The sequence below is a fragment of the Poecilia formosa genome, unplaced genomic scaffold, assembly GCF_000485575.1.
Source record: "Poecilia formosa unplaced genomic scaffold, Poecilia_formosa-5.1.2 Scaffold10, whole genome shotgun sequence".
Classification (NCBI taxonomy): domain Eukaryota; kingdom Metazoa; phylum Chordata; class Actinopteri; order Cyprinodontiformes; family Poeciliidae; genus Poecilia; species Poecilia formosa.
The window spans coordinates 3,730,499-3,744,386 of NW_006799949.1; the positions used below are offsets into that span (position 1 = coordinate 3,730,499).

The 13,888-nt window shown below is 38.5% G+C and overlaps 1 protein-coding gene across 1 annotated transcript in view; it reads right to left on the reverse strand.

Moving 5' to 3' along the window:
• Positions 1-1,798: 1,798 nt before the first annotated feature.
• The window catches only part of negr1 (neuronal growth regulator 1), a 280,810-nt gene continuing 268,720 nt past the window's right edge, over positions 1,799-13,888 (reverse strand). Inside the window, exon 8 of the mRNA XM_016665663.1 lies at positions 1,799-1,900. Coding sequence (XP_016521149.1) covers positions 1,861-1,900 — 40 coding nt within the window. The 3' untranslated portion in view covers positions 1,799-1,860. The remainder of the gene's footprint in view (positions 1,901-13,888) is intronic.

Consider the following 13,888-nt stretch of genomic DNA (forward strand, 5'->3'; position numbering starts at 1 on the left):
TATATATATATATATATATATATATATATATATATATATAATGTTCTGAAAACCTGGAGAGCAAATGTATTCAGTCCTTCTGAATTACTACTGTACTTCAGCTTCCTTGCCCTGCTAAAGAAATGCATCACCATCACCATCACCATTTCAGATGGTTGCCATCACCATGTCTTGTGTGTCTTAAAACCTTCTTTTCTTCTGTAAAGGCCACATTTCTGAAGCACATGTCTGAAAAAAAGTCTTCTCAGCATATTCTCACATCCTGTGGCTGTCTGCATCTTCCCCAGTGTCAATTCTCTAAAAATGCTGCTCTCACTTGGTCTTTTGGCTTAGGTGTTTTAGGAGATTTACACTTATACCATACTTTTTCTGTTTTCAGATGACGTACTCAACAGTGCCCTGTTAGAAGTTCAAAGCTTGGGATATCGTTTCATAGCCTGCTTTTTAACTTGTTCTCAGTATTATCACTGACCTGTCTGATCTGTTCCTTGATCTCCATAATGCTTGTTCTCTAATATAACCTGTGGGACCTTCACAGGACATCTGTATTTATAGCTGGTGCCGGGGCATGAAGTAAATGTTTCAATGAATCAAAGTGTCGATGCAAAACAGCATTGCCTCAATTAGCAAACACTTAAACTTGATTATCTTAATATTAATTTAATGATCTAATTTTGAAGAATAGAGAAAGAGGAAATAAGAATCCATCAAGTCTGATGCCCAGACAGTGTCACACAAATCTAGATTTGAAGAAGCTGCAACAGAATGTATCTGAAAAACAGCAGATTGCTAAGAAGGATTTAGTTTTAGTTCCAGATGAAGTGAGAGATCTTGGTATCTTTAATCCTTATGATAAGGTCAGCTGTTTGTTAGTTCAGTGCCGACTGGTCTTCATATTCATGCCCAGTGTTGAATGTTTAATCAACTCTGTAGATGATTATTGTTTTTTACGTTTTGCCTGAAATATTTATTCTCACCTTTTTTTGTGGTTGATAATTAATTTATAATTACACTGTAGCCTCCTTAGTCATGATTAAATCCATATCATATATCCCTGGTTTATGATATAACTAATTAATAGGCAATTTGTTTCACTGGATATAGGGTTGCAAAATAATATGGCCAGATGCATATTCATGCCACACTTTTCAGACTAAAAATCATATGCATTTTTCCTTCTAGTTTACAATTATATTCCACTTTGAGTTGGCCTATCACAAAAAGTGCTTTTGAACGTTGAAGTGAGAAGTTGTTAGGTAGCCAAATGTGAAAACATTCAGAGGGTATTGACAGTTCAGGAAGGCTCTGCCTGGGAGCTCATCATGTAAATGATTTGTTTCACTCCTAAACCTGGAAGACTCCCTGAAGTACAAGACTGGTGACTTTAAATGTGGTTGTTAGATTGGCCATCCAAGCAGCCAGGTGCTTGCACTCTTAGCTGTCAATCTTTGTCATGGATCATTAGTAAAGGTTGTGAAACCTTTATTATTATTTTTTTTTTCATTTTTCACTTACCTGTCTTACTTTTAGCACCTTGAACTGATGTCAAGATTAAAAAAACAAAAACTTTTAAAGACACTTCCCCCTACCATCACCTTTCCCAACCAGCCCATCCCATTACCGGAATGATGGTCAATTGAGATGATCAATTTGCATAATGGAGCATTAAATTGGGCCCATCACACCCACCTCTCAGTAGCTTACTCCCATGGAGGGCTCACCGAGAATGGCAATTGCTCTTGAAGGGGCTGTGTGTATCCTCCTTGCTGGAGTATCCTCTCACCGTGCAGGCAGGATCATTTGGCTGGTAAATGTAGCTCCACCACTGAATAATGTAAGCTCTTATTCATGAGTAATCTTCTACAGGACCGATGGGTTTGTGCTAAAGGTGAATTCAAGACTGAGAAAAAAAAAATGTCAAGTTAAAAATGTTGAGAAGCAGACTCAGAAATACAGACAAAGCATTTTTATCTGCCCTATGGAGTGCATTATGTAATAAAATCACTTAATAACAGCTTTAAATTTATACATGCATGGGTCCTCAAAGTGACCGGTGATCATTTCTTGGACACGGAGCAGATTCTTTTGATTAACATTCACCAAGAAAATCTAAGGCTGTTATCTTAGGCAGATTAGTCGAGCCTTTAAGAGGCATGTCAGCGCCTAAGGACCTGTGACAAATTGCATCCAAGGCGCTTGCTTGGGAAAGGGGCTGATGGACGGTGATTGATGTGTGCGCTGCGTGAGTGGCACAGGGGAATGAGATAGAGCCATCATGGGCTTCCTCTCCACCATGTTGGCTTTGTTTGAGGGGATTTCTCTGGGGGTAATGCTGTCCAGAGTACAATATGGCAGGAGCTCCTTGATGTCCAGGTTTTGTTAAAAGGCTGTGCCTATTTGGCATGGGGAGATTTTGGTGCCTGGCAGCAGAATCAAATTTCATGAAATTTAATGCACACCAAAAAGGGCTTGGGTGGTTACACAGTCCTCAAGCAGAATGTGACATGAAAAGCTCTTTTTATGGCATTTATTACATTTTCACTATGACTCTCTGTGGAGAAGACCCTGCACACACAATTGATTTACTCATGTCATGAGGGGTTCCTGGAAGCTTTATTTCCAATGCATGAGTCCTACCTTTTCCTGCCACAGGCAGCCTGCTGGGCTGTTGACAGCCAATCAGTCGCCACCTGACAGGTGATTGACACTAAAGTACTAAGGGATTCAGAGTTAGTTGTGAAGCAGTGATCTGATGTGTTTTTATGAAACCTTTGTCAGATTTTTCTTTTGTCACTGCATGAAAGGGAATGGTAGACGATCGTTCTGTCTTTTAACAGCCAAACAACTAAGAATGTTTAAAATATATACTTACAAGAAATGCTTTAAGGATGAAATATCAAATTTCTCAGAAAAGTAAAGAGTGACAATTTCTGACACAAGTTATTGGAAAGTTAGATCCTGAAGAGAATGTGATGCATTTAAATGTCAAAAGACTACAACAAATTTATTGAGACTGGCAAATGGATACAGAACCTAGATAGTGCCAGCTTATATCACAACATAAATGTTGAAGAACTGTGTGGTTGGTTTGGTAAATTGTAAGTTTTTGGTCTTGCAAACTGTACCTGTGGGTTACATCTTCCTTTTGTTGGCTGCACTCTCAATGATGCATTCTATAAATACTGAACTCTCCAGCTTCATGACTGTCCTGTCAGTTTCAACGGTCCCTTTGATAGGCCAGCCACTTCTACTGGTTTCACAGTTCCAAACATACGGCCAAATAATATTGATTCTAACATGACATCTAAGGTTGTCTTTTTTTTTTCCATAAGAGACGGCAATATGTTGCCTGCAGCACATCCTTCTTTGGCTTTAAATGTATTCCTGCATGTATTCTACCAGGTGCAATAAATGAAATAATGCTGGAAGCCATTTTAAAATGTCCATTCTTTCATCCATCTATTGTCGATACCCACTTATCCTTGCACTCTCAGAAGCCCATCACCAGAGAGTGAGAGGAAAGAAACATCCTGGACACAGGAGAGACAACCATGGAAAGATGCATTCATAGTTAGAGATAACTTAAATGAACTCATTAGCCTTATTTTTGGATTGAGGTACCAAACAAAGAAAAAGAAAAAAAAAAAAGAACTCAGACAGTCTGGATGAGTTTGATGAGAAAAAAAGGATAAATATATGAAAACAAAAACAAACAATACCCACTGTTAAGTATTGTGGATGATTCACTATCTTGTGGGCTTTTTTTTAATAATTATTCCAAAGACTAAGGGGCCCTTTTTAGAATATATGACATCACATGTTTTAAAAAAAAAATACTAACACATTTTAAATAGAAACCTGGTGTACTCCTTTAGTAATTTGAAAATGGGTTTTCATTATGTCTTTCAAAAGGATATTGGCTCAAAACATGTCATCAAATCTACATAGAAATGGTTTGTCAGACAGAAAATTAACCTTCTGACGTGGCCATTTCAGTCCCCAGAACTAAATCCAAGAGAGGACCTGCGGATTATGCTAAATAAAAGTAAGGATTTAGGATTGTAGATGAGATTAATATAGATGTAGTGCAAAGAGGAATGGTGAAAAATCCCTCTTTTTATGCTCCAACTTCATTACAGTGGAATACGTCCCAGGTGCTGGGGGTTGAGTAGAGGGTCTAGTTTTTCTGGCTTTTCATTAGTTCTGATTCCAATCTTTCTTACTTTGCAGCTTATCATTTCTTACTTTGCACCAATGGGTCATAAAACAAACAAACAAACAAACAAACAAACAAAAAAAAAACACAAAAAACCCCCACAAACTTAATGCATCAAAACAGTAAAACAATCCCAAGAAGATACATTTATTTCATATGGCACATAAACTTAAAGAAATTTCAAAAACTGAAGTAAAGCTGATCAGGTAAAGTTACAGTTGTTTATTTTGGAAATGTACTTCCTAAATCACACTTCTTACAACTCCTCTTCAGGGGCAGTTCTTGCAGTGTTGTGATAAATGTTTATTAGTACCAACCTACATTTTAAAAGGAAAAGAAGTGCAGCAAGCATAATGCATTTCAAGTGCCAGTATAAAAGGAATCTCTGCTAGGTTGACATTGCAAGCCAGGATCAATTCTTGGGCATTATTTCTGCTCAATAGGGGAGACTGTTGGCACCTAAAATGTGTTCATGTGTGCCCCATGGGAGGGCAAGATAACAAGAGCAAGGCTAGGAAGTGAATAAATGTTTACAGATTCTGACATCCAGGTTCAATGCTTCTTAAATAAAACATAAAAACAACCTAAATCCAACCATTGAACAGAAAATGGTATACTACAAGGCAATTCAAATATAAAACCAGCTTTGGGTTTGAAAAACAAGTACTGGTATGTCCTGACAGTGAGAAGAAGATGTTTGTCTGCAAGGTGTAAGCTGCACAGCATAGATTTCAGGATTATAGAAAAACTTTTAAAACACTTAGATTATTAGCTCAGTGTTTCTCAATTCCAGTCCTCAGGCCCCCCTGTCCTGCATGTTTTAGGTGTTTCCCTTCTGCCAAACACCTGGATTGAATCTGTGGGTGATTAACAGGCTTCTGCAGTATTTGATGGTCATGCAATCATCTGAATCAGCTGTTCTGGAATAGAGGCACATCTAAAACCTGCAGAGCAGGGGGGCCTGAGGACTGGAATTGAGAAACACTGGATTAGCTTATATGTGCAACACGCCCATTTTCTGAAAATACTTCTCCAGCCATTCTAGTTCAAAATTAGAAACAACTTCTGTGGGAGTTGCATGTGTTTGTCTGGCACGCTTTAACACACTGATATTGCCAATTTATCCGAGTAAAGTCCAAACACATCGAATCTTCACTGGGTGCCATTTGATTTCGAAGTGATTTCTCTCAAGAAATCACTGAATATTTTGTGACTATGGATGCTTCGGCATGCGGTTTGAACCGTAGGTGTGGATGCAAATATGCCTCTCTTCGAATTTGCCCATATGTGTCTCTGTGGGTGAGCCCAAAAGCCTGTTTTGATCTGTTTCGTAGTCTATGTGAGTCTGGAGCCTTGCACAGCCTGGTTTGGGGGGGTGGAGGCGGATTAATTGGTTAGACACTGCATGCATGAGTGGGATCTAATTTACCTCCATCAGTGGTTGCACAAAAGAAAAGATCTCTAAACAGGCAGTGATGAAATACATCTGAAGTCCTTGTTCCTCCTCAGTATCTAGTCGGGGTAGCACAAAGCAACCTGGTGTTTATACTCAAGGCTAACACTGAGGCCAGAGTGAAAACATCCTTCTCTCTGACTCGAATCTAATGCTTTCCTGATTTTGTTCTAAATGTCAGGCCCGAAAGACAACATGGCTGAGTATTTGCTCCTCTATGCTCCAGATCCATACCATTAGCATAAATGGGGAATCAATTATTCCAGCCCCTGATGGAGCCGATTATGCAGAGACAATAAAGGCAGGGGAAAGGAGTTATAATTACAAGATGACCTATGTCGCCTTTCCACCATCACCAGTGTACCAGTGCTCTGCTGGTATTTCATGAGTGAATTGGTAATTACCTGATAAGAACAGCAGGAAACATTGGAGAGCAGATTGTCCCATTTGTCTACTTACTTGAAAAAAAAAACACTCTTGCTTTCTTCAATAGATAAATATGGTAACTGTAGTAATCAAGTAGCTCGATACGTATGTCCTACCCCAAAGTGCTTCAGGGTTATGATAAAATTATATAGCATATACTGTGGTTTCAAAAAAATGTGAAGGCTTTCCTTTGAATAGACATTATGAAAACTGCAGCAAATTTCATATTGGTCGTACTAAGATAGGTTTAAATGGCACTGGGTCAGTTTAACCTTTCCAAATTAAATTTTGTATGTGAACAAACAAGCTTATACCTAGGTATCCCGAGCATATAAGTTTATGTTTTAATTTCATTTAAGTATGTTAATGAGTTTGTGGGAGAGTAGATTTTAAAAAGCTCATATCCTAAGTTTAATTCTGTTTGGCTTTGTATTGATATCTGAAAACTTTAAATTAGACCGTAGATTCCTTTATTTTGATTCTGATCCCCAAATGTCTGTAAGTGACCTTCTACTCAAGTAATTTTTCTCTGTAGTGTTTTTATTTTTATCTTATGGAGCTGACTGAACTTTCTGCTGTTGCCAAAGGATAAAACAAATCATGTAAAGCACAAAATGTGTCTTTACATAAAAGAACCAGTCCAGATGCTGGCGTTTTAAAAAAATACATCATAAGTGGGTTATGTGTTGGCTTCTTAATATATTAATTATTTACTCGTCTTTTCCTCTTTCAGGTCATTGTATTGCTCTTTTGGCAGCACTCAGAGTAAAATGTTTATTTACGCGTAGATCGGTCAGGACAAACTTTAATGTCATGTATGAATGGTCGTTGTTAAGCTGTCTGCTTGGAGCTTATCGGTCAAAACAGATGTGAAAACCATGCTTGAACAGGGCTCTTTTCTTTGTCTGCATTAGTTGAAAGTTTTAAAAGATTTGTTACATATTGTGTACTCATGCTCATTTGGATCTCTCTGGGGACTGAAGAATGCAATTCAAACGGCATCATCCTCAAATGAAAGTCTTGAGATGTGTCGGGCACTCAGCTGTACAGCCCACAACCAGCTAGTACACAGAAGAGGGGATTATGACCTCCACATCAGGGCTGTCTGAAGGAGAGAAAAAGAGTGAGGAAATAGAATGCTGGATGTGTGAAATAAAGGGGAGCTGGTGGTGACGCACAGCAAGTTTCGTCTGTGGCGTTGCTGCTGCATAAAAACTTCACCTCGTAAAATCTTCTCTGTTGGCTGCCGGTGGGGGAAATGCCAAACAGACAGGATTAAAGAGACACAAATGGAGATCTACTAAATGAGGGTTGTGCTCAAATCCTTTCACATAAATCATGAGCCGCCCTTAAGTAATTAACCCTTTTACTAGAATCCGCATCCAGCCCAATGCAACATTCATCACGCCATTCATTCAAACAGAATACTCATTTGAATCAAAATCCTACTTTCTCATTCACGTTTTCAAGTTTTTGAGACCGTGTGAGAGGCATCGAGAGTAACTCCCAGGGGGAGGCAGATGAGTTACTTCTGAGTGACTCCAGCAAATGTGTTGCAAGATGTTCTGAATTATTTACGTCTGGGAACTTTAAAGGCGTTCCTCTTCCTTCCCCTGTAATAATGTTGACTGTATTAGCACGAATGAGCACCATGCTTATACGTTTCAGTCTGAGCGGGAATCAGAGTGAGATCACACACCATTTCGTCATTTCAGCTCTGCCATCCCACAGCTTGCTTTGAAGTGCCTGGCTGCAAAGAATAATGAGGATGCAAGGTCATTTGGGATGACTTGGGTAGCAGCCCACACACACACACACACACACACTCACACACACACGCACACACACGCACAATCACTGCAGAAGGCACAAAAAAAGGGAGGCGAGGGAAATCTTAAGAGAGCTGAGTACAGTACCCGTCAAAAGATTGTACTGTAGTTCTAATGCTAAGAGGAGATATTTAAATGGAATGCTCAGGATCGTGATATTAACTTGACACATTACTCGAGCAAAACACTTAAAATTGGCAAGAATAGACTGTTAAGTAGCTGTTTATCACTTATAAACGAGAGGTCAAATCTGGAACTGAATTGTTGAGTGTGCCTGTGGACGCTGCAAATACAGACTGCCATTTGACAGGAAACAACAAAGGCTTTTGTTGTTTTATAATAAACCTGAAAGAGATTATGCAAACACTCTTGTTTTCCTGATAGACAGAAGAGTAAATATGAGCTAATAGAGCACCATCCATTTGTTGGGAAACCATATTTCTTTCCACGACATTACCAGGCTCACATTCCTTGCCAATCAGGTCCCCATTGCTGCCACTTTTTGAAATAGCCAGGCACTATTGTGTCTGGCAGATGTCAAGGCATCCTGGCAGAGTAACATAAATCTGGGACAGTTGGACTCAACAGACATTCAGGACTTTCTCTACACACATGCCACCACAAGAGGACACTGTTGATATATCAGCCCTTGGGATTTTTTTTTTCTTTCAGTATTGTTGTCCACACCCTTTTTATATATAAATAATTCCAAACTACTTGAATTTAACATAGCATTTTTGATGAAAAGGTAAGTGGGTATGTTTTCATCATCATCATGTATAAACTGGGTTATTAAATAGTTCAGGGCCCTCTTATTATGCACTCTGAGAGCAGGTGTGTGTGCGGAAAATCATGAGAGGCTATAAGGCTAGTTATTTCACTCTCTAATAACCTCTGTTGAACTGAGACTTTTGTGGATTGAGATAACTAATGATTATCATTCTGTGTTATTGTGATAAGCTTGCAAAGAAAAATACACAGCGATATAGGGCATGGACAATTACGAAAATGAAAATCTATTCATTAAACTGACTCCCATTCTTTTCAGACTAAAAATCTGACACAATAGATATCTTCTGCTGATTCTCAAATGACTTCCTGTCATGTTCACGCAGATACCAGTGCTTAGGTACAGAGGGCGTGCAGAATTATAAATCTGGATACAACTGAACAATTATATTACAGCGCAACGCTATCTTATTCCAGTAAACATCCAGTCATATCCATGCGCATTGGAATGAATAATTATACAAGCAAATATAAAGAAAATTATTTTCTTCAATGTTTGCATTCATGGAACTTTGTTTTGAATTTCATATCTCTTCTGTAGGACTGCATGCAGGCGGGGTTGGTGGCACTGTTGTCTTGCAGAAGGTCCTTGGTTCAAATCCTGAAGTTTGCATGCATGTGTTATCTCTGGGTACTCCAGGTTTCTCCCACAGTGCAAAAAACATAATTGTTATGTCAACTGGATCACCTAAATCACCCTTTGCTATGTGCTATTTGCTATGTGTCTCTCAGTTGGATTGGTGACCTGCCAAGGGTGTACCTTGCCTGCCACCAGTGACTGTTGAAAAAAGATGCTAGCCTCCCTACCATCTTTCATGGCTAAGCAGGTATAGAACATGGACCTCTATTGTACAAAAATGACTAACAGCACTTTATTTACCAGATTTTCTTAAATATCAGACTGTGCTCATGCAATATTCATTCTACCTGAGCATAAAGCCTCATTTCAACGTCAAGACTACAGGAAGACCTCATTTAGACATGAGTCAGTGTTGAGTCCAAACACACTCCTGATTTGGACCATGGGGGTTTAGATCAAGCAGAGCTTGGGCTAAGCTTAAATTTGGAATTAAAAATTCAGAAGATCCTCACCAAAAAGTCTGTAAATCATGCAAAAAATTCCAGAAACCATGAATCAAAACCTTAAAAGAACCTAATTTGATATATGAATTAATTTTATTTTATTCAGTTATGACATTGCAGTAGTAACATGATTATATTTACATATTTGTTCTGATGAAAAAAAAATCTAAACTATTAAACATTTATCATGTACGAGATTACACTTCCTCAGTATGATTAGACTGAATTTTTTGTTTCAAGCATCTATATTTACTTGTAATCTAATAACATGATGATCAGCTCTGAGACTTTTCAATTTATTTCCCTAAACTTAAAATGAGTAAAAAGCAGCCATGGGTTTTGTTTTGTAACCTGTGGCTATCTTGTCATGAAAAGGCAGTTGTACCTATTTTATTATATGAATGTAGAATAAATTTTAAAGATAACACAGTTTAACAAACAGGATAGTAATTATTTGCACACCAATAAGGTGGGTCTCAGTGTGTTATTGGTTTGCTCTGCAGTAGCTGTTTAGTAAGGACTAGGAGTCCTGGTCTATAATCCAGAAATATTATTTTGTTTGGCCACCTTAAATTGCCCTTGAGTGACTGTGTGATTGTTTGTCCTGTGTGTCTCCGTTAGCCCTCTGATGGTCTGGCAACTTGTCCAGGGAAATACTATTCATCTCACCCATTAACTGGAGATAAGCACTTCAACTGCACCTTCATTGTCAAGGCCTGGAAGGATTAGGAGATCGATAGATGGAGGATCTCAATAAGGAGATATCAACCACCACATGACAATGATGAAAAAGGTAATTGACAAGTGTATTCTGTTTTGACAACCAATTTCAGTAATAGCGTGTTTAGTGGACAACGCTGTCTGGCGGTTTGGATGCTGGCCTGCACATTTGCTTAACAAAAGCATTTCGGCTTGACTCAGTGCTTCTTTCTGGTCAAGACAAATTTGTGATATTGTTTGTCATACGGTTTTCCTATGATCCAGGCATGTATAAAAAGGCAATATCAAGATGACATTGTCATCACAGAATATCTCAAACCATCTTAAGTCTTTGATGCAGAGCTAATGCATTGCTCCAGGATTTCATAAAGGTATCACTTATTATTGAAATGTCAAGTTTTGTATGTAAATCCACAGTATGTCTCAGTGATGCAATTCTTTTATATCTAGAGAGTTTGTTACATGTAATCTTTCATCTGAAGTTGCTTCAGAGTTTGATAATAGTGCATGCATATTTGAATATCATCAGCTTTCAATCATTTGGTTCCACACCCACCATACTGGAAATGCCTTAATGCACTGAATCAATTAATGTGTGTCCATTGGGGTATTTATCACACAGACGTTTCATGCTGAAGTGCACCAAGAAAAAACACAATCCTGGTCCAACAGAACTGTTGAGACTTCTGAATGGGACAGGTTTAACAAATAAATAACTGGGTAAAACATCTCAGAGAGTCCAACCCTGCAGGTGCTGGTGGATAGAAATAATAGCGGCGTATTTTTGAACGTATCTGCCCCTCAGATTGAGCTCTGAGTATAAATCTGTAGTTTGGATGCCAGAGCACTGTGAAGAAATGTTTGTTTTGTTTTGATTTGCACCTAAAAACGTTTTAGGAGGTACTTGTCAAAAGAATGATCACAGAGTAATTAATGAAAATAAATATTCAGACATTTTTTTTTATTCTCTACATAGTTGAATGTTCAAAACTTTGTAAAATTAAAAATAAATTTAACCATTGAGCTTGTATTCCTGCACAATCTGACTCTTCAGGACTATCCGGGAAATGACAAATCAATTGATCTATTTTTTTTTTTAATAAAGCATGCTTCATACTAAAATAAGTTCAAAGTGCTGCACAGAATTATAAACGAATTATAAACAAGAAACCTATTGTCACCCCCTTTCTACCAACATAAAGGAATAGAAATATGCCTGTAAAATGAATGGACTGGTCACTATTTCATAGACGGGGATTCTACTGAGAATAAAAGTCTCTCTATTAGTGTGTTCAAGCTCTTTGGACTGTGAAGAGACCAGTGCCGGAGGACCTCGGGGTCCGTGGGGTTCATAAGCTCAAAACCAGGAAGGTCCAAGATCTTTAAGACATTTAAGAGACATTAAGCAACACCTAACATCGATCTTGAAACAAATGAAAACCCAATACAGTTATTATTAAAACAGCTGTAAATGAATTCATTTGTATTCATCTAAAGCACCTAGAACATCCAAATTACTTCCTGGTAACATGCAGCTAAATTTATGCTTATCTAAGCCTACTGGACTTTCCCAGAAATGCTTTTTTCTCCCCAATACGCTCGCTTACTGACCTATAGTTTTCTCCCTTCATGCTCATCACTTTCAACTGGCATTAATGTCACCACTGAAATTAAATGTCAGGAGTCAGCAGAATTATACTGCTATTTCCAGCAAGCTAAAATATAGGAATATGTTTTGCTGGTACTGCTTAACCTCTGTATATAACTCAACATGCCTGCTATCAACTTTCTACAAGTGCCCAAAGCTTATTTTCTCTTTACCAAAGGAGCAGATTCCCATGATTGCAATGCTGACCTGCATGTGTCTGCAGCATGTCAAAAGATGAATGTGTGCTTCTATTCCTCGTGGTATTTGGATGCAGGCAGTGCTTTAAGTATATACAGAAAATACCCATAAGTCCCTATATGGCACATTTTTCAGTCGGAAGATTTATTTAAAGGTGAGCTTATGGGGTTTGGGTTAGGTAAGTCATAGCTGTAGGGAAAGGTTGGAGTGTGTTTCCAGAAATATGTGTGTTTTTTTTTTTTACCATTATTGTGTACACAGTGAAGCACAGAATGTGTATCATACCTGGACTGGCTGATTCATGAAAGTGATATTTTAAACTTCAATTGTTAGTACACATAAATATATTAGTTTTAATTTTGCAGAAAGGTTCCTATCAGTGAGACTACATAGAAGAAAATTTGGAGATTTCATACCAACCCAAATACTCAACATGGCTGCTTAGCGATTGCTGCAGTAAAAGTACTTATCTTTCTCAGACAGATAATGTTTCAACCTTAAATAAGTCTAATGTCCCAGTGTATTTAAAAGCACAAACTACATGAAAACACATTGGAATGACATTTTATTGCTGATAATGGTGATTATTGTCACTGAAATGATGGCATACAACACAGGGGTAGAACCAGGTTAATTGTACTTCTGGGTCAAGGGAGGGATCCAGAAGTAACACCTCCCAAGTCAAACCCTATTGCCTTTAAGTTCACAAAATACTCAGCAAACTAAAGTCAGAAAAATGAAAATATGTTGCTTCAATATGTTTCTCCTCTCCAGGTCAGGCAGCTGCTCCATCACTTGGAAAGGAAATGCTTGGGGCTTGGTAGTCGTTAATTGCTGCACTGTTTTGTAACTTGGTCTAGAATGACGTTCCAACCAGGTGCGTACTTGCTGCTGCACCTGCACACAGGATTTGTGGCTTAAGGTGAGTGACCTGAATGAAATGGCAATACAGCTGAGCACAGAGCCCGAACTGCTTTAAGAAGACCCATGGCATTTGGAGCTCAAATGTAAACATGTCACAAAGGCAGTAGCTTAAAAAAATGTATTAGACCAACCAGCAAGCATGAAAAGCCAAAAGTGACACTATCAAGTGCCAAGATTGATATTTACACGTATTAAAATTTTAACAAAGCTGGAGATGCATGTGTTGAACAAATTAATCAGGTTTTCCACAGCCCCATCAAGTTTGCAATGAAGGCTCTTAGAGTCCTATTGATGTTGTACATCTCTAAGCATTCAATGATCCAAGTGTGTGGCATTGAGTCATAGGCTTTCTTGTAATCAATCCAAGCGGTGCACAGGTTGGTGTGTCGGGTTTTGCAGTCTCGGGCGACTGTGTGGTCTACAAGGAGTTGGTGTTTGGCTCCTCTGCTATTTATGCCGATGCCCTTCTGTGCCGTGTTCATGTATTTATCCATGTGCCCGCTTATCTTAGCTGCTATGATGCCTGACATGAGCTTCCATGTTGTAGAGAGACAGGTTATCGGTCGATAGTTGGATGGGACTGAACCCTTTGAGGGATCCTT